Source organism: Ictidomys tridecemlineatus, chromosome 9, assembly GCF_052094955.1.
Source record: "Ictidomys tridecemlineatus isolate mIctTri1 chromosome 9, mIctTri1.hap1, whole genome shotgun sequence".
Taxonomy (NCBI): domain Eukaryota; kingdom Metazoa; phylum Chordata; class Mammalia; order Rodentia; family Sciuridae; genus Ictidomys; species Ictidomys tridecemlineatus.
The window spans coordinates 28,146,838-28,170,018 of record NC_135485.1 but is presented as its reverse complement, the minus strand read 5'-3'; the positions used below and the strand labels follow the sequence as shown (position 1 = coordinate 28,170,018).

The 23,181-nt window shown below is 38.5% G+C and overlaps 1 protein-coding gene across 2 annotated transcripts in view; it reads right to left on the bottom strand.

The window, feature by feature from the left end:
• The window catches only part of Nwd2 (NACHT and WD repeat domain containing 2), a 152,078-nt gene that overhangs the window by 62,580 nt on the left and 66,317 nt on the right, over positions 1-23,181 (bottom strand). Inside the window, exon 3 of one of the 2 annotated variants that reach the window (XM_005319902.5) lies at positions 8,679-8,795. In XM_005319902.5, coding sequence (XP_005319959.2) covers positions 8,679-8,795 — 117 coding nt within the window. Of the gene's footprint in view, positions 1-8,678; positions 8,796-23,181 lie in introns of those variants that run through there. The other variant, XM_021722722.3, reaches the window with a different exon arrangement.

The window sequence follows — 23,181 nt, the reverse complement described above, 5'->3', positions numbered from 1 at the left end:
GAACTGTCAAGGCATTTACAATACTTATGTATCCTTTAATTCACTTTCTCTTCAAGGATTAGAGGAACAATGTATTTTATGGGAGGGAAAGAAAGACAAACTAATCATTCCTAGAAACAGAACAAAGCTTTCTTGTACAGCACATTGGCTCAAGGTGTGCCTTCAGATAGGTGGTACTACATTTAGGAACCAAAGGGGGGAAAACATGGATCAGAGATAGGAGAAGGGTGGAGGTCAGATAGGTTCTTCTTTGACCTTGATATGTATGAAATGAAGACCTCCTAGACAGGTGATTAGCAGCAAGATGCCCATGCTCCAAAAGGAAAATTTCGACCCACTGATTAAGAAAACTTTTTTAAGTTGAAAAGAATACATCTTAATTCAGGAAAAACAAAAGCTAAGTGAAGACAAATTGACAACTGATGAGGATTATGTAGTTATCATGTAAACCCTAGAACCTGACCACCTGAGTTCATGTCTTGTGTCATGAGTCAAGAATCCTTTTTTTTTCCCCTCAGTTACCTTACTGGTACAATGATTATATATTAGGAGTAACTTCCTTATAGATTCCTGGGTTGAGGAAATATATCCACATAAAGTACTTGTAGTGTCTCTTCAGTGTCCTACTCACATTTTATCTTTATAGAAATCCTTAAACCTCCAATTATAATAAGCTAGAAATTCTTTTTCCAGTGAAGAATAAGAGTCCAAGAAGTGTTTAGTTTCAATATATTATTGAAATAAGGAATACTAAATGTATTAAGATGAGACACAAAGTTATTTAGATGAATTTTTTCTGGATAATTATACATTTAACAATGATCTGAAGATTTCATAACATTTTTAATATACTATATGCAAGAATGATACTAATTGTCTTGTTAAACTATATTTCTAGAAACGGAAATGACTTCTTAATCCTGTAAATTTACTTGCTTTTTTTCATACTTTATGGATATTTATTTACTGTGAATGCAACTCTGCTTCACTGTAAAAGGAAATTTTTAAAACTCAAAAAGTTTGCCACTGGAAGAATTCATTTCCTTGCCTTAGAAAAACTTTTAAGGAAAAAATTATTCTGCACTGTAGGACAAAATTAGAATATGAATATACATTTTTAACATTTTCTCCAGGGGAATAAGAAAGTAGCAGGCATTAAATTTAGCCAGTTGGTTTGTGATGTCAAAAAAGAGAATTGAGCAAGACACTTGGTGTCCTGAGTGAACCCGAGTTGGTTGGTGTCACTAATAATTATCAGTTATGCAGGCTACAGTGAGAAAAGGGAAGCCTCTGTTTCCTTAATTTCCTGAGAAACTTCAGCAGATTGAATTAGAATAAGACTAGAAGTGATTATCATATCACTGATAAAAATGGACCGGATCAGTTTTGTTTTCTGAACTTTATTAAAGAAGCTGTTCGGTAGACTATTTGGCCATCTATTCAAAGAAGATCAAAAAAGAAAGATGTACTTATTGATTAAAATATTAAACTTTTTGGGTGCAGATGATTTACCTTTTGTAAGTTTAAGCTTATGGGTTATCCAACATGGTTTTACATGTAGTTGTGTGTAGGCCAGTGTGGTGGTCATGCCAGAATTGCAAGACTCTAGGTGTGGCTTACATTATATAGGGTCCCACATTAAAGACAAGTACACTAAAAAGCAAATTATAACCTAACTTTAAACTGTAGCCTTGTTCAGATAATATAGTTACCAAACTAGGTGTGTTAGTTGGTTTTTCATCACTGACTAAAATACCTGACAAGAACACCTTACAGAAGGAAGAGTTTACTTTGGGCTCACAGTTTCAGAGCTCATGGTCTCTAAGTCCATTGCTGGGCTGACTCCATTGCTCTGGGTCTGAGGAGAGTCAGAATATCATGGTGGAAAGGTGTGGCAGAGGAGTGCGGTTCAGTTCACAGCAGCCAGGAAGCAGAGAGAGAATAGAGGGATGCAGGGAAAAGAGATAATCCCCAAGCACAACTTCCTAGTGGCCTACTTCCTCAGCTGTACTCTAGTTACCACCAGGTAGTCTAGTTACCACTGAACAGTTCATTCCAATTATTCATCCATCAGATGGATTCATGCATTGATGAGGTTTCAACTCTCATAATCTCATCATTTCACCTCTGATCACTGATACATTGGAGATCCTGCTTCTACAACATGAGTTTTCTAAACCATAAGAACACTAATTAAAACTAAGGCTAGCCTGAACATTTTATAACCATGCTTTAGCCTCATTATTCTTCCATTCTTGGAGAAATGAGGTACAATGACAGATGTGATGACTGGTACAGACCCTTTTTAAGCATACTGCATCTGCTACATCTTGGAAAAAGTCAAGTCCAGTATTTTGTTGAGACTGCTATAGGCAATTAAGATACAACTGCTTCCCCACTGTTGGTTAATCAGGGTTATCTCTATATTCATAACTTATTCAAGTTGGAGACCAATTAATATCCACTTTCACTGGAATATAATTCAAAGCCTCTTCCAATGCTTACTCAGCTGCCTCCTTCAAGGCTGGATAAAAATCCACAAGCCTCAACTCATTTTCTTGGGCAAGAAAATAACTTTGTAGTTAAAGGAGAGTACGATGGCCAATCCAGGAGTGTGAAAAAAAACATTTTAAGTATAATATTGCTGGTGCTATATGAGTATTTGATTCTAGTCCAGGATCACTATATTTAACTTAGGCTTTCATTTAAATATAGGTTTCTAACACTTAGAGCTCTCATTTGCAGTTCAGGCTTTTTTATAACAACAGATGATATGTAACTTTTAAATTAAGGAATAAGCAGAGATTCCCTCTCCCCAAGTAAAAAAAAAAATCAGTTAAAACTATTACTGTTTCCATAATCATAGATACCAAGTGTAAACAAATATATTGAGAAAATTCAATTGCCTTGAATGATTCAGTTCAGGTCTGCAGAATGGCTGTGCAGATTGGCTTCACAACTTGTCACACTAAAGTTTGAAAGGCAAGAGGAGCAATGCCAATCCTATAACCAGATCTGCACACCCAGTGTGGATGATACAGAAAAGGAAGAGAAAGAAAAAGGGACTTCCTCCTACTGTAGGTCAGCTAAGAAGAAAGGGCCATAAAGTAGAGCAGTCCCACAGGGCTGCCCCATATCTGCATATTTCATGGGAGAATACCTCCTTTGACCTCCATCTCCAGGATTTTCTTCACATTAAACCCATGATATGCAAGAACAAAAACCACTCCTTCCCTGGTGCTTTAGAGGAGGAGAGTAAGAGCCAATATGAGAAATGCTCATGGAATTTTGATGGTCCTCGCTGATTTGTGATTCAACTTGCTCCTTACACCCTCTTGGTTACTGATCTCACTCTCTACGCACACTGCCCAGACAGAATTATAAAGAAAACAGAGTATGAATAATGAGGAATATTATGTATTCTTGCTGGTTAACATACAAAGATTTTACTGAGAGCAAATCATTAGATTTTGCAAATGTTGGAATTGTAGCTTTCTCCCTAACACCCATTTTGCTGTGTATATTTAAGAATCTATGATGGTGGGATGGAGCTACATTTCTTGTCTCTTGTTCCAAAACACCTTGTGACTAACTCTATGTTCTACCTACATTCAGGAACTGCTGTTTCCTTGGGCTCTCAGGGTAACCTCATCTCCTCTGTCCCAGGTCTAGTCCTTTTAATCTTACTATAAAAACATTACTCATATTCCAAGAATCAGAACACAGTTCCTTCTCCATTTGGCTTCCACAGCTCTAACACTGCACTGTCCCACTTACCAAAATATACCATATTTAACTGCACCTCTCTCTCCCTATGTTTAGGTGGTGCTGAAGTGCATAGAAGTGGTATGCTACTGACCTACACCTTAGAGAACTTAGCGCAGTCTCAAGCTTGATGGGCACTACATAGATTTCCTTGTGCTGTATTAGGCCACCATGTGAAATATGCATTACTAGAACCATACTGAGCTCTCAGGTTGGTTGCTCTGGACTGTGTATTGTGAGCAGATGCTAAGAAAATTCAAAGGGGAAAATTCAGAAACCTTTATGACTCCCCCTGCCCCGCCCGTGATTTGCATTTTTGGCATTTTTCCAGCATAAATTTTAGGCAGCTTCAAGTTTCTCTGTCCAAGGAAAACAGATGAAGAAGTTCAGGTTCATTAGAGAATTTAATAGTTGACTTCAACAATCTTAAGAAAGCCTTGAGCAACACAGATTTATTTCCCACCAGAGAAAAGTACACTGCACACTAGACCAGTGGCTACTTGCTGACTCACTCAACTGCTAGAGGATGCCACAAAGAAAACAAACAGGACATTATCATATGTGGAGGGACTTGGGTCTACACTTTACCACAGCTTCTAATAAAACCATTTAGGGACTTGGAATAGAAGAGTGTGGACTCTGGGACTGAAGAGACTTAGGTTGGAAGCCCGTCTCTATATATCACTAATTGTGACTTCAAGCAGAAACCATTCAAATCTTAGCACCTGCAACGTCAGGACTAAAAGATAGCTGGCTCAATGGGTTGGTATAAAAAATAAATTTTAGGAGCTCAGGAAATACTGATTTGTTTCACTTCCTTGGGCCTCATTTTTTTTTTCTGTGTAAAATCAGGATTTTAGACCACTTAGTTACTAGATGATACTAAGGCCCTTTCTAGCTCTAAAATGCTATATCAGATTTTTCTCTTTAGAGGTACAAAGAACACTAGGAAAATTTTAGAAGTATTTTAAAATCTGTTGCATTCTGATGAGGGTATCTTTTCTAATTTCCTTAGATTTAATTTTCTTTTTTGAATCTCCTGAAATGGACAAATCATTTATTTTGCCAAAAAGCAAGTTTTCACTCAAGAGTTCAGAGTTAATGTTCAAATTCCACAAGCAATTCTTTTGGGGTGTTCCAAATTTGGAGAGATAACAAGAAGAAAACTTCCTCTTCCCATAAGTACACACCATAGAGAACAATGGAGATGAGACAGTATTACAGGGATCCTGCTCTTTCCAAAAGGTGGTATTCCTCTTGCTCTCCAATAGGTTATTTAAATGGGCTATGGGGTGGGACAGGTGAGAGGCCCACTGCATGAGCTGAGGCAATTCTCTACACTTTAAAGATGAGGCAGGTGGTGACTCTGGACTCAACTGGGAGCTGTTTCCCTGTTAACTGCAGCCCTGGTCAAGATCTTCCTTGGGAGCAGGTAAAGATTTTATTCAGAAAATCCAGTGAATTTGTATCTAGCACAATAATATATACTGTGTACATTTTATAAAGCTTTTTAAAAAATATTGACGTAAGAACGAAGTTTTAAAACACTTTCATATTTGACTGAATCAAGTCTTAATCCTTCTTACATGTTGACTATCACCAACATTTTTTTTAAGGGAAAACCATTCAAGATCACATAAATGTTCAATATGAATGAAAATTTCATTCTCATTGGAGAATAACCTAAATCATAGTTTAAAAATAACTAATGGTTATGTAACTTTCTGTAAACGTCACAAAAACTCTACACGATCAATCTGATCCCCACAACCAAACCTTTGAAGTTAATTCAAAATTTACTTTTATGCTTACCATTATTATGTCCTCATCTTTGTGGATATGATAAAGTGTGGTAGACAGCCTAACAGAACTAGGGCCTTCACCAAGGCTGTGAAATACAAAATTCAGGGCTTTTCCTCCTTCTGCCCCCTATACTAATGTTGTTCTCCCTAAGTTGAGATCTCTCCTGAGTGAGTTCTCCTTAAGCAGGATCTGACATTATGTTCAGGTGCCCTTATTTTAGCACCTTATCCTCTTTGTGCCCCCAAAACGTGTGAAAACTGCTCTGTAGGATTGCCAGCGCAGCCCACATGCCAATGATGCTTTAAAAAATAAAGTTGAAGAGCATCAAGCACATATGATATTTAAGTTGAAGTTCCCTCTGGACCTCATTCCTTGGGTATTTAAAATGAAAACTTTGGTCATGAATTCATCTGTATTTAACATAAAGGGCTGGTATCTGTGAAGATATATATATATATATTTTTCATTTAGTAATAGTGAATTTTCTTGCCCAGACTTTAGCATTAGGGTAAGTAACATGCCCAGCTTTGCATCTCCCAGGGGTCATCCTGATTTCTAGAAATACTGGAAGGGAGCACTAGGCAAGGAAGTTTGAATGCAAAAGATACACACACATGCCTGTTACCATAGTTTCAACAGGAATGGCCAGAAGAGGCGTACTTTTTCCTAGAAGCAGAAAGCAAGCCTTATGTAGTTGGGACTATGGGATGAACAATCCTGGCTTGCCCTACAGGGTTTCACTGCGGGTTGCCCTGAGTTTAAGCCTAAAACAGGGAGCAGGAGGGAGGACAGATGATTTGTTTCCATGCAATGAAGTTGTTGCTCCTGCCCTATCAGTTAGCTTTTACTTTCAGAACTGCACAAACTTGCAGTCTACAGGTTTATAAAAGGAGGAGAATGTCTCTCTCAATCCTGAACTTCCTGGGCTGAATTAAGATATGGTTATGGAGATCATGGCAAATGAGCTACCCCAGGGTCTTCTCATCGTGTGATGCTTTCCACATCTGGCTTTTTGGAGCATGATGGATTGTGACTTCTGCTATCTTTCATGCTAGTGGTCTATATTTTTTATAGACAGCTTTGTTAGTTATACCCTCCTTACAAGTTGAGGTAAATACCTATTATCCCCTCTACTTTTCAGAAAAGGAAACTGTTAAAACAGTGAAATAAGTCATCTAGTGCCACTCAGCGATGACAATCAGAGCCCAGGGCCATGTGACCCCCAAACCTGAGAGAAAGCCATGTCCTTTGACTTCCTCACCCAGAACTGAAATAGGCTTCCTTGTAATTTCCATCTCCTAGTCCTGGTCCTATCCTCTGAAAATGTTTTAATTTTTCTGCAACTAAAGTGTTTTAATTCTTCCTTCAGATGATTATCATGGCTTTCAGGCCTATTCTGAATCTTTGAGAACACAGGTCACTGTTTTTAGACACTCATTTTCCAATCCCCTACACTGGGTGTATTTCACATTTGTGCTATTGCAAAGCTCTCTAAAGGTCGGTCTGGTCTGCCCAGTTCTGCACCCAACAGCCAAAGTCATCTTTAAGATGGGACTTGGCTAATTTCAATCCTCTGCTCAACATACTTCTGTGGCTTCCTTTGTTACTCTGAGCAAAAAAATTAAATAGTTATAATAAATGTCAAGATTGGAGAACTGTCTTAATGAAGTTTTCTTTCCAAAATGGCTAATTCATCTCTTAACAACAACAAAAAAGATTCCAAAGCCCATGAGAAGCCCACACTCCCATGCTCTGCCTTTAGGCAAGGCAGCGAAGCAGAGCCTTCCCCTCCCCTGGAATGTAAGTCTGCTTTCCAGTTCCTCTTCCCATTTGTCCTTCAAGTCACCTTCATCATTGAAGCCTTCTCCAACTGCTCTACAGAAAATAGTATATCTTTTTCCTCTCTGGGATTCTCTCTCCTCTTTCTGTATTTTCTCTCCATCGCACTTACGACCATCTGACTTATTGTTTCCTTTAGTTAGTTCCTTGTTTCTTTTTTTTTTTTTGCCTGTTCTCTCCCCTTTCATTCATATAAGAATGCAAGCTCAGTGAGGACAAGAAATTTTATCTGAATTCAAGTCTAAAGTTAAATCATAAGAATCTGGATTACATGACATTTTTATATGGGTGACTCTGCCATATTCCCAGTACTAACAATAGCTCCTGGCACATACAAAATCTCTATACTCCCTTTAATGCTTTTAGTAAAAACTTTGACATTAGCAGGTCAGATTTCTGAAGTCATCTCTGCAGGGATTTCCTATCCTATGTGGATAGGAAAATATATGCATATGCATATAAATGTTAATAACCTTTTATGGATATACTGTCTCTAGCTTTTAACGATATGATATAGTATTTTCTTCATAGACCTCATTAATAACCATCCAGCCTCAGAGCATCCTGTTACAATGGATTAGAAGAATCTGTCTGGATTCAAGACAAGGTTCTTAAACAAATCAGTGGTTTTACACAATTACCTGCCACAGAAGGACTCACTTACCTTACTATCACATGCTACCCAGAGGAGTGAGCATTCTGCAGAAAATAATACTGAACTTGTAATGAATGACATTATACTTGTAAAATCTCTAGCTTATAATGAGCCTTTGAAAGTCATTGCAGAAATGAACTCTTTCACAGGGTACCATTTTGTACTGGTGGATTTGACACAGTATATTTGGTTCACTTCAATATTCTATGCAGCCACTCTGTTAAAAAATGCCAGAAATTCTAATGTTGAGAAACGGAAATACCATAATGCAATAAACTAAATGGTGGGATAAGATAAAACTACGCCAATAACTCTAGGACTGAACTGTAATCCTTACTGCTGCTCACAGCGTGTAGAAATCATCAACCCAAGCTATCCCTTCGGGCTAACATTTCAAATTATTCATCATTAACTTGCAGCGCTTCCTATGAAAAGCTGAAGAAGGTTTTGTTCTCACACGTTGAGGGTGAGGAGACAGTTTAACATTTTAAAAACATGTAATCCCCTCCCCCATTTTCATGATTTTTAGAAGCCCCTTAAGAATCACAAATCAGCAAGAACTGTCAGTCACATTCATCTATGGTTTAATAGAGAGCATTAGTGTTTTTATACCCACAACAAAACATGGACCTGCAGAAGTTTTCAAGCAATCCTCCAGCAGCTTCATGCGCATCTTCTGGAGCTCAGGGCTGTCCCATTCATCTTCATCAACGCCCCAGTACAGATCTATGACCTGGGGACAAATGGATGAGGCAGCATTAATTCCCCTGCGGGAAAATTAAATTCACCTGTGGGCTCTGCTCTTGCTCGCAATGTCAAGCTAGGGCGACTTTCAACTTCTCTCTTTGCAGCACATTGTCCTTCAGAGAGGGAAAGTAATTTTTTCAAGATCCATCTAAAGTGACATTTTTTTTAATTCTATGATGGGCTGGGAAGGAACATGATAATTTCTTTTTTAAATTTTTATTTTATTTCTGATTATACTGTTCCCATGAGCTCAGAGAAAAGGAAATGTGAAATGTCAGATGCACTGGGGTGGCAGGATTTCATTGTATTGAAATGGTAACAGAATTAAAAAGAAGAATGCAGCTGGGATAAGGTTACCACAGTATTTTCGGCAATTAAATCACAGTGTAAAATATTACTGTTACATTTTAATATGAGAAGGGGAAAATCACAATGGCATTAATATATATTGATCCCAAGTTAAGCATTTACATTTTTTAAACAAACAAAAAAATCTCCCATAACCCTGTTAATATCATGCTTCCCCCTGGGGACAGATACTCTGGTTATGTCTGTTTTATCTGTGTGCAGCTTGGCTTTCATCCACATGTATCTGAAAAATGAGTGCTGGAAAACAATAAAAGGCACGCCCCGCTGAGGAGGGAGCCTAATAATGTTTTCTGTCTCCTGACTTCAAAGACTCCCAGGGAAGAGTCTGCAAGACTGTAAAAACTTTTACAAGCATGCTCTTTGAAAAGTACTACACCGAGCAGTAGGGGTTTCATTCCTTTTACTCAATTGCTATCTGCATAAAGTAAATGTTTCCAATTGCAGCTTTGAAGATTTCTTTTTCCTTCAATTTTTCCCCACAAGCAGGAATAACACTCTCCCCCTCCTCTGCTGAAGTCTGCATGAGAGACAGGGAGATGGAAACACAGAAGGTAGGTCTGCCTCTGTAGCTCAGGCAGACCCCTGGAACTTTCTGTGTTGCCTGTTTCTTGTTGGTGGTCCCCACACAATATGTGTATACTAGATTTCGCTTACGTCAGAGTTTAGTTTTTGGAAGGCTGGTAGATCTATGACAGTTTCTGTATAATATAGTTCCATGACCCAGTCCATGACTTTTATTACATACAGACCTGATTTGGGGGCTGCACTGATTTGGGGGCTTTTCCTTTTCCTTTTAATGTACCTTGCAAGATTTAATCATACAATATTAAGCAAAGGGACATCTCAGATGATAACTTCAGCATCTCATCTGAGAGCCTCCAGCTGAGACTATTTAAAATTAAATAAAAATGAATGAAAATTTACAAGTTCAGCTCAAGTGCTTACTGGCTGCATGTGACTACAGGGCAGTGGAGATAAGCGTAATACTTCACTATCATAGTAAATTCCATTGGGTATTTATTTAATTACCAAGTTTCAATAGAGCACAGAAATTATCTAGTAATGTAAAGTCAGAATGGGGACATAAAATAATCTAATTTGATGAATAATGGACGTCCATGGCTTGCAAGATGTCATGTTCCCAGCAAATCAAAAGGATAAAGAAACAACACTCAGCTGTGCATAGCAACACAGGCCTGTAATCCCAGGGACTTAGGGGGCTGAGGCAGGAAGATTGCAAGTTTGAGGTCAACCTCAGCAATCTAGAAAGACCCTGTCCCTAAGTAAATAAATAGGCTGAGGATGTAGCTCAGAGGGAGAGCACTGCTGGGTTCAATTCCCTAGTACCCCCGCCCCCAAAGAAAAAACACTTATGTGTGAATTTTTCTGAGTGCTTTAAATGCCATAGAGTAAATTAACGTCCTGCCAAGTTAGGACCCGTTTCTGATGTTTTAGAATAACAAGATGAACTTTTACACCTCACCATCCTTGGGAAGATGCCCAAAGAGCTGTGGCAAGTGCTGGGAACATGGTCTCCCCTTGGTGGGAACAGAATCCCCCTTGACATGTGGTTCTGGTCTCCTGTGCTAAGAAGGACATTCACAGTCTAGTGTGAACAATGTGTTCAGAGAAAAGCTGGGAAGAGAAGGGATGGATCAACTGGTTGGCCAGAGTCTGGGATTCACTGGGCTTGACCTGTTGGTGGGACCACTGGGCCAAGGCCAATGCCCAGGTGTGGTAAGATCTCAGGTCTTTGCCACTTCCCGGATTCATACTTGTGGCACAAAAGGAACTTGTCCCTCCCCTGTTTGGCTTGTCCATGGAAGATACCATGTGGTGATCCATCTGGGAAAACTACACAGCTGAGGCCAGGTGAATGGGAAAGAAACCTGTGCTTGTTTCGAGGTAGGCACTGCAGTCAAGCTGACTCATTTGCTGATTCTCTTTAGAGTGAACGGAGGACAAAGCACCACCCAATCTCTTAGTTCCAGACCCTCGTGGGGCTGCCACTAGGGATCACACTCTGCTCTGTATGATTCAGAAAAAACCCCTTCTTCCTGACATTTCATTTCCAGATCCTAGAAAACTGTTACTGAAATCATTAAGACAAGACATTTTTGGTCATCTGCCAATAAATTGTCAAACTAAATATACAAAACCACTGCTATATGAATGGTACCTCTTAGTTGTGCCATGCACAATCTAAAATCCATATATGTCTTTTCTCTGTCTTTTTGGCTGACACTGGATATACAGTTGTGTGTTGCATGGTAACATTTTGGTCAATGATAGACCACAGATATGATGGTCTCATAAGATTACATCACCTAGTGACATCATAGCCGTCTTAGTTTGTGTGAGTACACTTTATGATTATGAAATGATGACAAAACTGCCAAACAACACATTTCTCACAGTGTACCCTGTTGTTAAGTAGGGCATGATGGCTGAGGAAGATCTTATTTAAAATAAGTAAAGAGAAGATACATAGAAAATATGAAGGTTAATATAAAAAAAAATTATAAACAGGCACTTGTTCCTTCCAGATTATTTAACAACAAAATGATACAAAGTAATAATTAGAACAACAGACCACTGGACTTATACATAGCTGTAACATGTATAACAGTAAGAGGCAAAAGAGGAGGAAAAGAATGAGAGCTATACAGGAGACATCTTTCTATAGCTTGAAAAACTGTTAGTTAAAAATTATAAATAGATTCAGATAAATTAAGATGCATTTGCTCTAAAATAATTACTAATGTAACTTGAATATAGTGAGAAAAAACAAATTAAAATGCTACAGTATAGAATATTCACTTAATGCAAAGGCAGAGTACTAGAAGAGCAACAGAGAAACACAAGAAACATGAGATAGAAAAAAGTAAAACAGCAGATGTAAATCCAAGTAAACCAATAATATCAGTTAAATGTGAAGGGATTAAACAATCCAAAGTCAAAGACTATCAATGTAGATAAAAATAAGATTTGACTTAATGCTGCCTGAAGACTCTATTTTAAATTTAAATATATATAAAGGAAGATCAGTAGAACAGAAGAAAGGTAAGGTGGAGGGAAGTACTGGGGAATGATACTGGCCAAATTATATTGTGTACATACGAATATGTAACAAATCCCAGCATATGTACAACTATAATGTGCCAATAAAAATGTGGAGAAAAATAAATTCATCTATATAAATAGATTGACAATAAAAGGATATGAAAACACACCCTGCAAACAGCAACCCCAAGAAAAACACATCATGCAAACAGTAACCAGAAGAAAGTTTGACTGGCTCTATGAAGATCAGACATATAAAGCATAAAATATAATTAGAAATAAAAGGGATAGTACATGATGATAAAAGGTTCAATTCATCAGGAAGATGTGACAAGCAGGAGTGAATATGTAAGGGCAGAGTCCCCCCCAAAGACATGGAGAAAGGTCAGAAATGGAGAGACGGACAGCTGACTCAGCTATGATAGTTGGAGACCTGAGCATCTCATATTCACTAAGAACAACCGGGAAGATTGACAGAAAACTAGAAGACTTGACCAATACTCAAAATCAACTACAGCAAACATATCTACAGTAATCTACTCAGCAGCAGCTGAACTTTTTTTTTCTAGAGTGCACACAAAACATTCTCCAGGATGGTACATACATTCATTTAAAATAACTCAAATGGATTTAAATAATACACACAGTATCTTCTTTGAATACAACGAATGATTAGAAATTAGTGACACAAAGAAGTTTGGGAAATTCACCAATTTTTGGAAACTGATATATTTTTAAATAGTAACAGGTTAAGGAAGAAATCATAAGGGAAATAAAATAATACTTAGATGGATGAAAAGGAAGATACAACAGACCAAAACTTATGGGATACAACTAAAGCAGTACAGAAAAGAAATTTTATAGCTATAAATAATTATATTAAAAAAGATCTCCAATTATCAAACATAATAACTTAGGAAACTAGGAAAATAAGAGGAAGCGAGAGTTAACTAAGCAGAAGCAAGGAAGTAAGAGATTATGATACAAATTAGTGAAACAGGAAAACAAAATCAACAAAACAAAAAAACTTTGATTCTTTGAAAGGATCAATAAAATGGATAAGCAATAGCAATAAATAAAGAAGACTCAAATTACTACAGCCAGGAGTGAAAGAAAGGTTAAGTATTACTGACCTTACAGGAATAATATTTATAAAAGGATATACTAGAAACAACTCACTGTATGCCAATGAATTAGTAACAGACGAAATGGACAAATTCCTAAAGAAACAAATTAGCAAAACTGACTTAAGAAAAAATAGACAATGTGAAGACATCTTTCAAAAGAGATTGAGTAGCAATTAAAAATTAAATACTGCACAGAAAGAAACTCCTAGGTCCAGATGGATGCACTTACAAGTTCTACCAAACATTTAAAGAATAATTAATACCAATTTTTCACAAACTTGTACAAAAATAGAAGCAGAGGATACACTTCCCTACTTATTCTGAGACTGGTATGATTTTGCTACAAAAAACAGACAAAAACTTTCCCAAAAAGATTGCTTCAATATTTCTTCTGAATATAAAACAAACCTCTTCAACTAATACTAGAAAACATAATCTAACAGCATATCGGCATATAAAAATGATTACACAACACTACCAAGTAGGATTTATCTGTAATACAACATTAGTTAAGTATCAAAAAGTCAACCAATTGAAATTGGTTATGTTAATAGGACAGAGAACAAAACCCACATGATCATCTCAATTGACACAGAAAAACCATTTGACAAAATTCAACACCCTTCCTTTCATCATAAAAGCACTTATGCAATTAGGAGTAGAAACAAACTTCTTCACCCTGATAAAAGGCATTTATGAAAACTCAACAGCTATCATCATACTAAATGGAGAAAGACTGAAAAATTTCCCCTTAAGATTAGAAATAAGAAAAAAATGCCCACCCTGACCCTTTGTATTCAACACTCTGCTGGATATTCTCATCAGGGCAATAAGGCAAGAAATAAATATAGACAACAAGGTCAGTTGATAACATGAGTGTTAATAACAGCATTATTCCTAATGATCAAAAAAGTAGAAACAACTCAAATTTCTATCAAGTGATCAGTGGATGAATAAATATGATATGTCTATATAATGGAATAAACTATTCAGCAATAGCAACATGTCTTTCTACTTTAGTAACTTTGTTTTTTTTTTTAAATTCTGTTTCCAGCTTTGTTCCATTAAACTCTTCTGTCTCGTAAGTCTTTATGGGCATAAAATGATGAAAAAAGATAAAAATCAAGCAACTCCTGAAGACAGGGAAGAAATAAATAAATGAAATATTCACCTCATGTAATATAAAACACCACTTTGGACAAACATACGCCATATATCTGCATGGTCAATAAGCAGTAAAAACCACTTGGAATCTAAAGTGCTCAATAAGACAAGATTTATTACATACTTAAAAAAAATTAAGTTTAGCTTTTAGTCTAATGTCCAGGCGCTGCAGATGCTGGAATCTAATTTACTATTTATTGGAATACTAACTTGTTGTCAGCACATTTTATGTGCCTTTACTTATTTCATCATTTTAAGTATAAAAGCTCAGGAAAGTAATTTGATTTTATCTTTTTTACTTAAAACCATCTCACTTGTTTTAAAAATTCTCAGGGAAGCTAATTTATCATGCTTATTATGATGTGTTGAATGGATCTGAAAGCTAAAACCCAGCAAATAAAGCCCTAACAAATCTTATACCTTGCAATAAGATGCAAACGTTTAAATACTAAGACTACATAACAATAAAGCAACTTTTAAGAAACAAATATGAACTAAGTTTTATCCCTTAACCCCCAAACACAGGATCATCAAATCTGAATTCATAATGGCCTTACACTGTCATTGCTTGGAAAAGAACTTTTGAACATAAATATTTTCCAAAATGTTTTCTAGTTTTCCATACTATAGGACACTATCTGAATGCAAAACAGAAGTGTAGCTACACAGGTTTGTTTTTAGAATAATCCCTTAGTAATCCCATAATAACTTAGGCTGTCCTAAGTTATTACGATGGGCAGTGATCACTCTTCCCACCGACTCCACCATTGCTCAAGACATTTCCTCCATAAGAATAATCTTGTTTTGAGCTGGGGTGGTAGCTCAGTGGAAGAGTGCTTGCTTAGCATTTGTGAGACACTGGGTTCGATTCTCAGCACCACATATAAATAAAACAAAATAAAAGTTCATCAACAACTAAAGAATATATTTTTTAAAAATCTTGTTTCATACTTCAAAACAATAGCTTGTCACTTTAGAGTTGAAGTTAGTTTGGATGAATAGTGGCATTTCTCCAGATTTCACGTCTATAAAACATGGCTTTTAAAATATCACTTTCAAAAGAAATAAAATCCATTCTCAAAAGGATCAACATCTGCCACCATTAAAAATACTCAGAAGAACATGGAGCAGGTTCAGAAACTTTTGAATAGCAACAATATTACTGTCCTCAGGATACAGCTTCTGAAGGTCAAAGTGTGACAATGACAGCACTGGTTGGAATTTGTTTCAATCTCTGTGTTCCATTTCCAGGATGTTCTTCTTACAGAAGAAAGTAAGCAGAGAAGAACTTAGAACTCAGACTAGTTTTATGGGCCACTGTTTACCAAAGATGAGTTAGGGTTTATACCTGTGAATGCTCTCTGGATAGAATGACTTGCCCAAGTGCACTGGTCAGGACAACCTGCAGGTCCACATCACCAATGGCTACAATCTCATCAGAACTATTGCAAATACTGACTTTATGTCACCTGCAATTTTTTTTCTTGGTCATAAGATACTTAACTAAGAGATATATGGGAACACAACTAAAAGAGGCAATTCTGGGAAAAGCAGGTCCTAAATCAAGCCCCACTGACCACTCCTGATCCCAGGGTTAAAAGCGGTCATCAGAAAACATGAGGTCACATGACAATTCCTTTAAAGATTCACGAAGACAACTTGTATTAGGGTTCTCTAGAGGAACAGATCCACAGGAAGTATAATTACAAAAGGGGGACTTATTAGGTTGGCTTATGTGACCAGAAGGTGATAGTTGACAATGGCTGTCTACAAGCTAAACAGCGGGAAGAACCAGTAATAGTACAGTACAAGAGGCTGAAGCCCCCGTACAGGATGGATCAATGTTCCTACCCTAGTCAGAGACCAAAGGCTTCCAGATAATCCAGAAGGAAGCTAGAATCTGATATCTTCACCATCATAGCAGCAACAATCAAGAACCCGTTCAAGAAGAATGGAGCTTGCATGTGCTGCTGCTTCTTTGCTCTTCCAACTGTTATTCCATCCAAGCCATCATCCTATTGGTCAGCCCTGCCCATGCTTAGGGAGGGTATCCATTTCAGTAGGATATTCCACATGCCAATCATTCCCAGACAACTGACATACCCATACACCTCTTAATTCTTGGCATCTCTGAATCCAATCAAGTTGACAATCAAATCAACCATTTCACAATTCAAGACTCAGACTTGACAGCTGTGCTTGAGAGTTAACCTCTAGATAGCCCTAAAAATTTTGTGTGGTAGAGCAGAACTCAGCTGGGGACTAAGGCAAAACCTCTGACTATCAGGGATTGATGCACATGGAGACAATTTTAGGAGCTTCTGGAGGCAGAGAAAGAGTGGCAATATGGGAGCTGGTGAGCACCTGCACTGAGCATAAGCTGGCAAAGCTCACTGCATAAAGGACCTTCAACCAGGTTTGCAAGTGGGCACCCGGCACCCCTCAGAGGTAGGACACCTGACCACCAAGAGTGACTGAGGGAAAAACACAGTTGGCTCTGTTCCTGCTTATCACTGCTTTCCACAACCACATTTGAGTGTACATGTATCCTGTACTTCAATGGCAGCTCCCTAAATTATCTTCTTGCTTGCATTCTTGCTCCCTTTAACCCATTAACCACACTTGAGGCAGAAGGTTCTTTTAAGAAATGCAAATCTGACCGCTTTAGCAAAGATTTCCTTTTACTCAGCCATATGCTTATTTACACCTTAAACTTATGAAGTATAAAGAAGTATTATCCCTGTTTTATAGATGAAAAACGAAGGCACAGAAAAGTTAACTGACTTGCCCACAGTCACATAGGTAGGAATTGAGATGGGATTTAAATGTGGGCTTTAACACCATTTTATACCATGTTTAAGATTCTTCTCACTTTGAAGATAGTCAGAATCCATGGCCTGATTTATGAGCTCCTCCATGATCTGGTCCTTGCCCAACTCTCCAACTTCATGTCATATCACATTCTCCTTCTCTGTTCACACTCTGGCTGCATGTGTGTGTGTGTGTGTGTGTGTGTGTGTGTGTGTGTGTGTGTGTGTGTGTGTGGTGTATTCACATATGCATATACATCTAAAAGTATATAAACATTTACATGTATACATGTTCATACATATACACACATTTACATGTCCACATACATCCACATGTACATCTTTACCAATGTGCAAGTGTCAGAGGTTGTCTGGTACAGGGATTAAGAACATGGACATGGGAGCCAAACTCCCTCAGTTAAAATCCTGACTACTCTTACTTGTAGCAGATTTTCAACAGTTATTTATAATTGTATTTCTAAGTTTCTCCACCTAATAGAATGGGAAAATGGAATCTATCCTCTAGACTCATAGCAACGATTAAACGAATTAAGGTTTACATAGCACTCAAAAGTGGTGCTTGGCAGATAGTTTTCAAATTTTCCTCTGAAAATGTGTTCCCTCTGCCTGGAACAGTTTTTCTACTTAGTCATATCTTCCTCTGTCTGAAACCAGGATTCAGCTTAGACCTAGGCTTCCTTCCTTCCTGAGGACTCTAATTGCATAGAATCTATCCCCCTGTCCCCATATGCACACCCAGAACACCCTGCATTTCCTCTGCAGCAGGCGAGATCATGCTGGTCACTGGTGCTCCTGACTGTGTTCTCTATGAGACTGTCCGCTCCAAGAGGCAGGGCTGTTTCTAGTGCTGAGGTATCCGCTGCACTTATAACTCTGCCTGGTGCACAGCAGAGTTCCATCAATATCTGGGAATAAATGAATGCAGCTCAGGGGATCAAACCCCTTAATCTGTTCCTGGAGACCTGGGGTAGATTCCACTGAAGAGGTAATATACATGCTGGTCTTGAAGGACATCTACATAGGAGACTCTTCTTCAGAGAGTGTAGGGCAGCCTTTTGCATACATAGAATAGTCTTGCAAAGGCAGTAATGTGACATGGCCTGTTTAGGTACAGGTGGTAAAGGCCACAAGATCATAAATTTGGGGAGCTGAAAGGTAGAAGGAAATTATTTTGTAGATGAAGAAACTTGGGTAAGTTAGTTTTTTCAAGGGTCTGTATCTAATTATTAACAAAACAACCTCTCAGATAGTGCTCTTTTTATTCTCTGAAGACTTGTCAAAGGTGCCTTCTCCCTCTGCTGAAATATAAATAAATAAAAATGAGGATGGAAAAAAAATAGCTACTGTATGACCAGAATTTGAGAAAGGTTTTGTGATGACTGTATTCAACTGGGACACTCAAATGTCACCTGCAAATGGGGGCTATTTCCCATTCTGTTTATTGAAGGACTAATCCTTTTGGGTGATTTCCACTGCTGGAGGTAATCAGACAGCCACAATTTAGCAGAAAAGAATGCTTAGCCAATTTACTGGATGCTTAGCCATCCAGTAAATTCTGAAGCCTCCTCAAACGGCACTACTTTATCTTCAGAAAAAAAAAATAGGACATTTATGTATAAGTACTAATCAAAGGAAGAACAACAGGATCACCTTGGGAAGTCAGGCCAAAAAATTCCAAAAGAGCCACTCCAGGCTGCAGAAACTGAGCTGAGGTTTACAATTAAACTGGAACAATGAAGTAAACTGGGACAATGAAGGTCAATTATGACATAATACCTTCCTTTTGTCTTTTATCTCTAACTTCCTTCCGCTTCTATAAACTGGCTCACTCACATGGATGGGAGATGGATGATGTAACATGTTTATACTACTTTCAGAGAGTATCAATTTGATAAGGTCTGTCCAGGCTTTTGATGGACAGCAGAGAAATGTAAAGTGACTAAACAGATTGGAGTCCTGGCCTTAGCCGAAATGATGTGTGATTCAATGAAGAGATGTGCACTTCCCTGTAGAAAGCAGCATCCATTTGATTAGCAGAAAATGGGAAAGGGGTGATTAGTTGACAATGTGCAGAGAAGACCAAGGGCATCACAACAAATCTTGTCAATTACAAATCCAGTGATGTCATCCATAGGGAGAAATGCATTTTGAGACTGAGCAGGCAGAGAGTTGGGAGAAAAAAAAAAATAGGGACAAAAAGGAGACTGGGCTGGAGGGAACAGGAGGGCTGTGGTGAGATGGCAAATAGTGCAAGAAAGGTAGCAGGTAGCACCGATGGACCATCAGTGTGGATGAGGATGGCCCAACTGAATAATTATTAGTAACGTCAAGCTAACACCAAACTCACAGAATCTAACTACTTTAATGTGCATAGAGAACGTCATTTCTTTATTTTGTCTGAAGTTAGTTTTAGTTTCTGGCCCATGTTTCCATCCTTTGCCAAAGAGGATAAAGTGAACTTTTAGTTCTACTTTGTTTAAACCTTAGTTCAAAATGGTGTTTTTATGGAGTTTATTTGAGAGCTCATTCTGTCTTGGACCAAGGCACCAAGTCTCTCTAAAGTCATGGCTTCTCCCTCTCCTGGGATGACATTTGGGTTACTTCATATCACGGGGAGAGAAATAAAGAGTTCTTAGGCACAGGCTCTGGTGATGCCCACTGATTGCCTGCCAGTCACGGCTGGAGTTGGGGCAGATAAAACCCAAGTGCTGGCTTTCCTTCTCAGCTTGCTCACAGCCTGGTGTTCTGTAGCTGATGCATCCCAGACTTCTCTGTTCTAGATGAAGAGCTCCAGACTTTTGCTCATGTGCCATCCCACTGTAACCCCAGCCTTTTGTGTGGTCATGACTCTGCCATGGGGTCTGGCGGAGACTCTCAACTCAGGATGTGTGACACATAGTAACTGAAGGCAGCCTGGGAGAGTTTAGCCTTAGGGTCTCCAGTGCCACGACTGTGATGTGACCAGCCCCAGGAGTCTCAGCGGTGGGGGCTTCCTATGCATACGGCAGAGGCAAGCTGTGCTAAGAGTTGCCCATCTACTGGCTTTCTTTTGCCTACTAATGTACTTCTCCTCTTCTGAAGCAAAGCTCAGAGAAAGGAAATGGGGATGCAAACCTGAACTTTGCCTTCATTTTTTCCTCCTCCTTTCATTTTTTTTTTTAAATGTCTAGCCCTGCCTTGTGAACAAACTGCACCTTTTCTGTACATTTAGATCTCCAGGGACAGAGGGCTACAGAATAGGCTGATGTGCCAAAAGAGTGATGAAAATAATTGAGGGACCTTCTCTTAAGCTAACATCCTGGTTCTGGATTCTATGGTTGGACTGTATCCCACGAAATTCGTGTGTTGGAAACTTAATCTCCAACTGGACAATTGGGAGGTGGGGTCTCTTGGGGGGTGTCAGTTCACAAGGGCTCTTCTCTCACGAATGGATTAATGCTGCTCTGAAAGGGGGCAGAAAGCAGGAGTTTGTTTCTTATCCTTCCATGTTCTACCATGTGAGGACAGAGTGATCCTCCTGTCCAGAGAATCAATGTTCGTGTGCCATGTTGGAAACAGAGACTGGACCCTCACCAGGCACCACCTCTGGGGGCACCTTGACCTTGGACTTTACAGCCTCTAGAACCATGATACAACAAAATTTCTGTTCATTCATGGATTACTCAGTCTCAGGTATTCTGCCACAGAAGTACCATGGTGTACTTTGGTCTGAACTTCTGGTTTAGTTTTGCTAAATAATCTCTTCTTAAAAAGAAGACAATAAATATTTCCTGGATATTCTTCCCATTCACATGCCTTCTTTACCACATGCTAAACAACCTTCACACAGACCTTAGAATGACCAGAATAAAGATCTTTTATTATACCCAAGAAAGCCAAAGATAAATGTTCATGATAGTTGGGCATAACAACTTGGGAAACTGAGGCAGGAGGTTGCAAATTTGAGGTCAGCCTTGGCATCTTAGTGAGATCCTGTCTCAAAAACAAACAAATAAATAATTAAAAATAAATAGACTGAGGATGTAGCTCAATGGCAGAGCACCCTAGTTCAATCCCTAGTTCTCAAAAAAGAAAAAAATGTGCATTAATAATTTCATATTGTACTAAGTTCTGGATGAGGAGAAAGAATTAAAAGGGTAAAAGAGAAGGAAATTGATATTGGCTAAATTCCATCCACTTGACAAGGCACTTTTAAAAAAATCTCTTACAACCTTCTTGGAAAATAATCACTAACTCATTCATTTACGGAGGAGTCAACTGTGTATGAAAGAGATCAAACAATGTGCTCAGAATCATAGGATTGTAATCTGCAGATTCAGGATTTGAACACCAGAATATATAACAGAAAAATTCATGCTGTTTCCCCTATATGCTTCAATGGATGTAAGAGGCTGCACTGTATTGAATCTAAAATAGCTTCAGCGCTGGAGCTGCTCCAGTATTATACATATCACTAAAAAAGAAATGTGCTGCCAAATACACAATGCCACACCACTTATTTGTAAGATGAATTCCAAATTCAGAGATGTAAAAAAAAAATGCAAAAAGCCATGCATCTGAGAATCAATTAAATCTGGGAAGTACCATGTCAGATAGGATTGTTTAAAGCAGCGCTGTATGGCCTGACCAGAACAAAACCATGGCAAGGGCAGGGAGAGATCAGAAAAAAGGTCCCCCTAGCCACTCAGCTATTAAGAAGTGGAAGATTGAGCAAAGCCAGAGACTTGTGAAATGCAAAGAAAATTTGCATTTACTTCTAAGAAATTTGCAGCACATGAATCAATGGGGACAGCAACAGATTAGACCCAGGTTGTAAAGGGTGGAAGAAGGAATTATGAGCCAAGAGTTGAAAGTCTTGAAGACTGGGAATAGTGGCTGTTGGGAAACTAGGAAAATGGGAAGAGGAATGAGTTCTGTTTTGAACACATTAACATTCAAAACGTGCAGTTATCCTTATGCAACTATGAAGGGAAGAGAGGAGATGCTGATGCAGGGATGTCACCGTAAAGACTTCTGCTTAAGAAGATCAGTGCTCTAATTGTGGCTCGTGGGGGGGGGGATGAGCAGGAGGAAAGGGCTGGACCTGTGCTGCCAAAGGGAACATGGACAGATGGGACATCAGTGAAGGAGACAGGACCAACCCCAGACCCAAGGAGTCTGGTGGCACCTTCACCCATGATGAGCATCCACCCCTTCTGGTGCCTCCAGCAGTCATTACGATGCCATCCTGAGACAGAAAGCAGGATTTTCCTGTGGCAGGTGTGAAGGTTTCACTCTCACACTTCTCTATGCACCTGGGAAGCCAGCAGGCCCCATAGAGTGAAGGGGAAGGGCTGCAGCTGACACATGGGAGGATTTCTCCCTGGAAGACCACACTATTACACTTAATTGCAAAGGCATACAAGAAAATCACTTTTGAAAGCTATGTTTAGCAAAAGTGCAAAAGGAAACAAATGGCACCTATCAAGACAAGGACTGTTAATTTAAGATTTAGAAATAAGAGCGGTGAGTTATAGCATGAGTCTCTCCCGATTTCAGATCATTTCAGTAATCAATACAGCAGGCAGATGATTGCCGAATGTTTTAGTCTTTTTTTGCCTCATACATGACAGCCCTCAGTCATGACTCCATAGTATTTTTGAAAGCTGCATGATTTTAGGTCCTACATCCTATTAATGTAATGTTCAAAAGTAATCAAATTTTGATAAGTGAAATAACTATTTTCTTAATCATGTTCTGAGCTTTTTCTTTTTTTAACGTGTAAAAGTGAATTTTATTCCAACTACATCTCTTCTAGTAACTGTCTCTGTTGCATTCT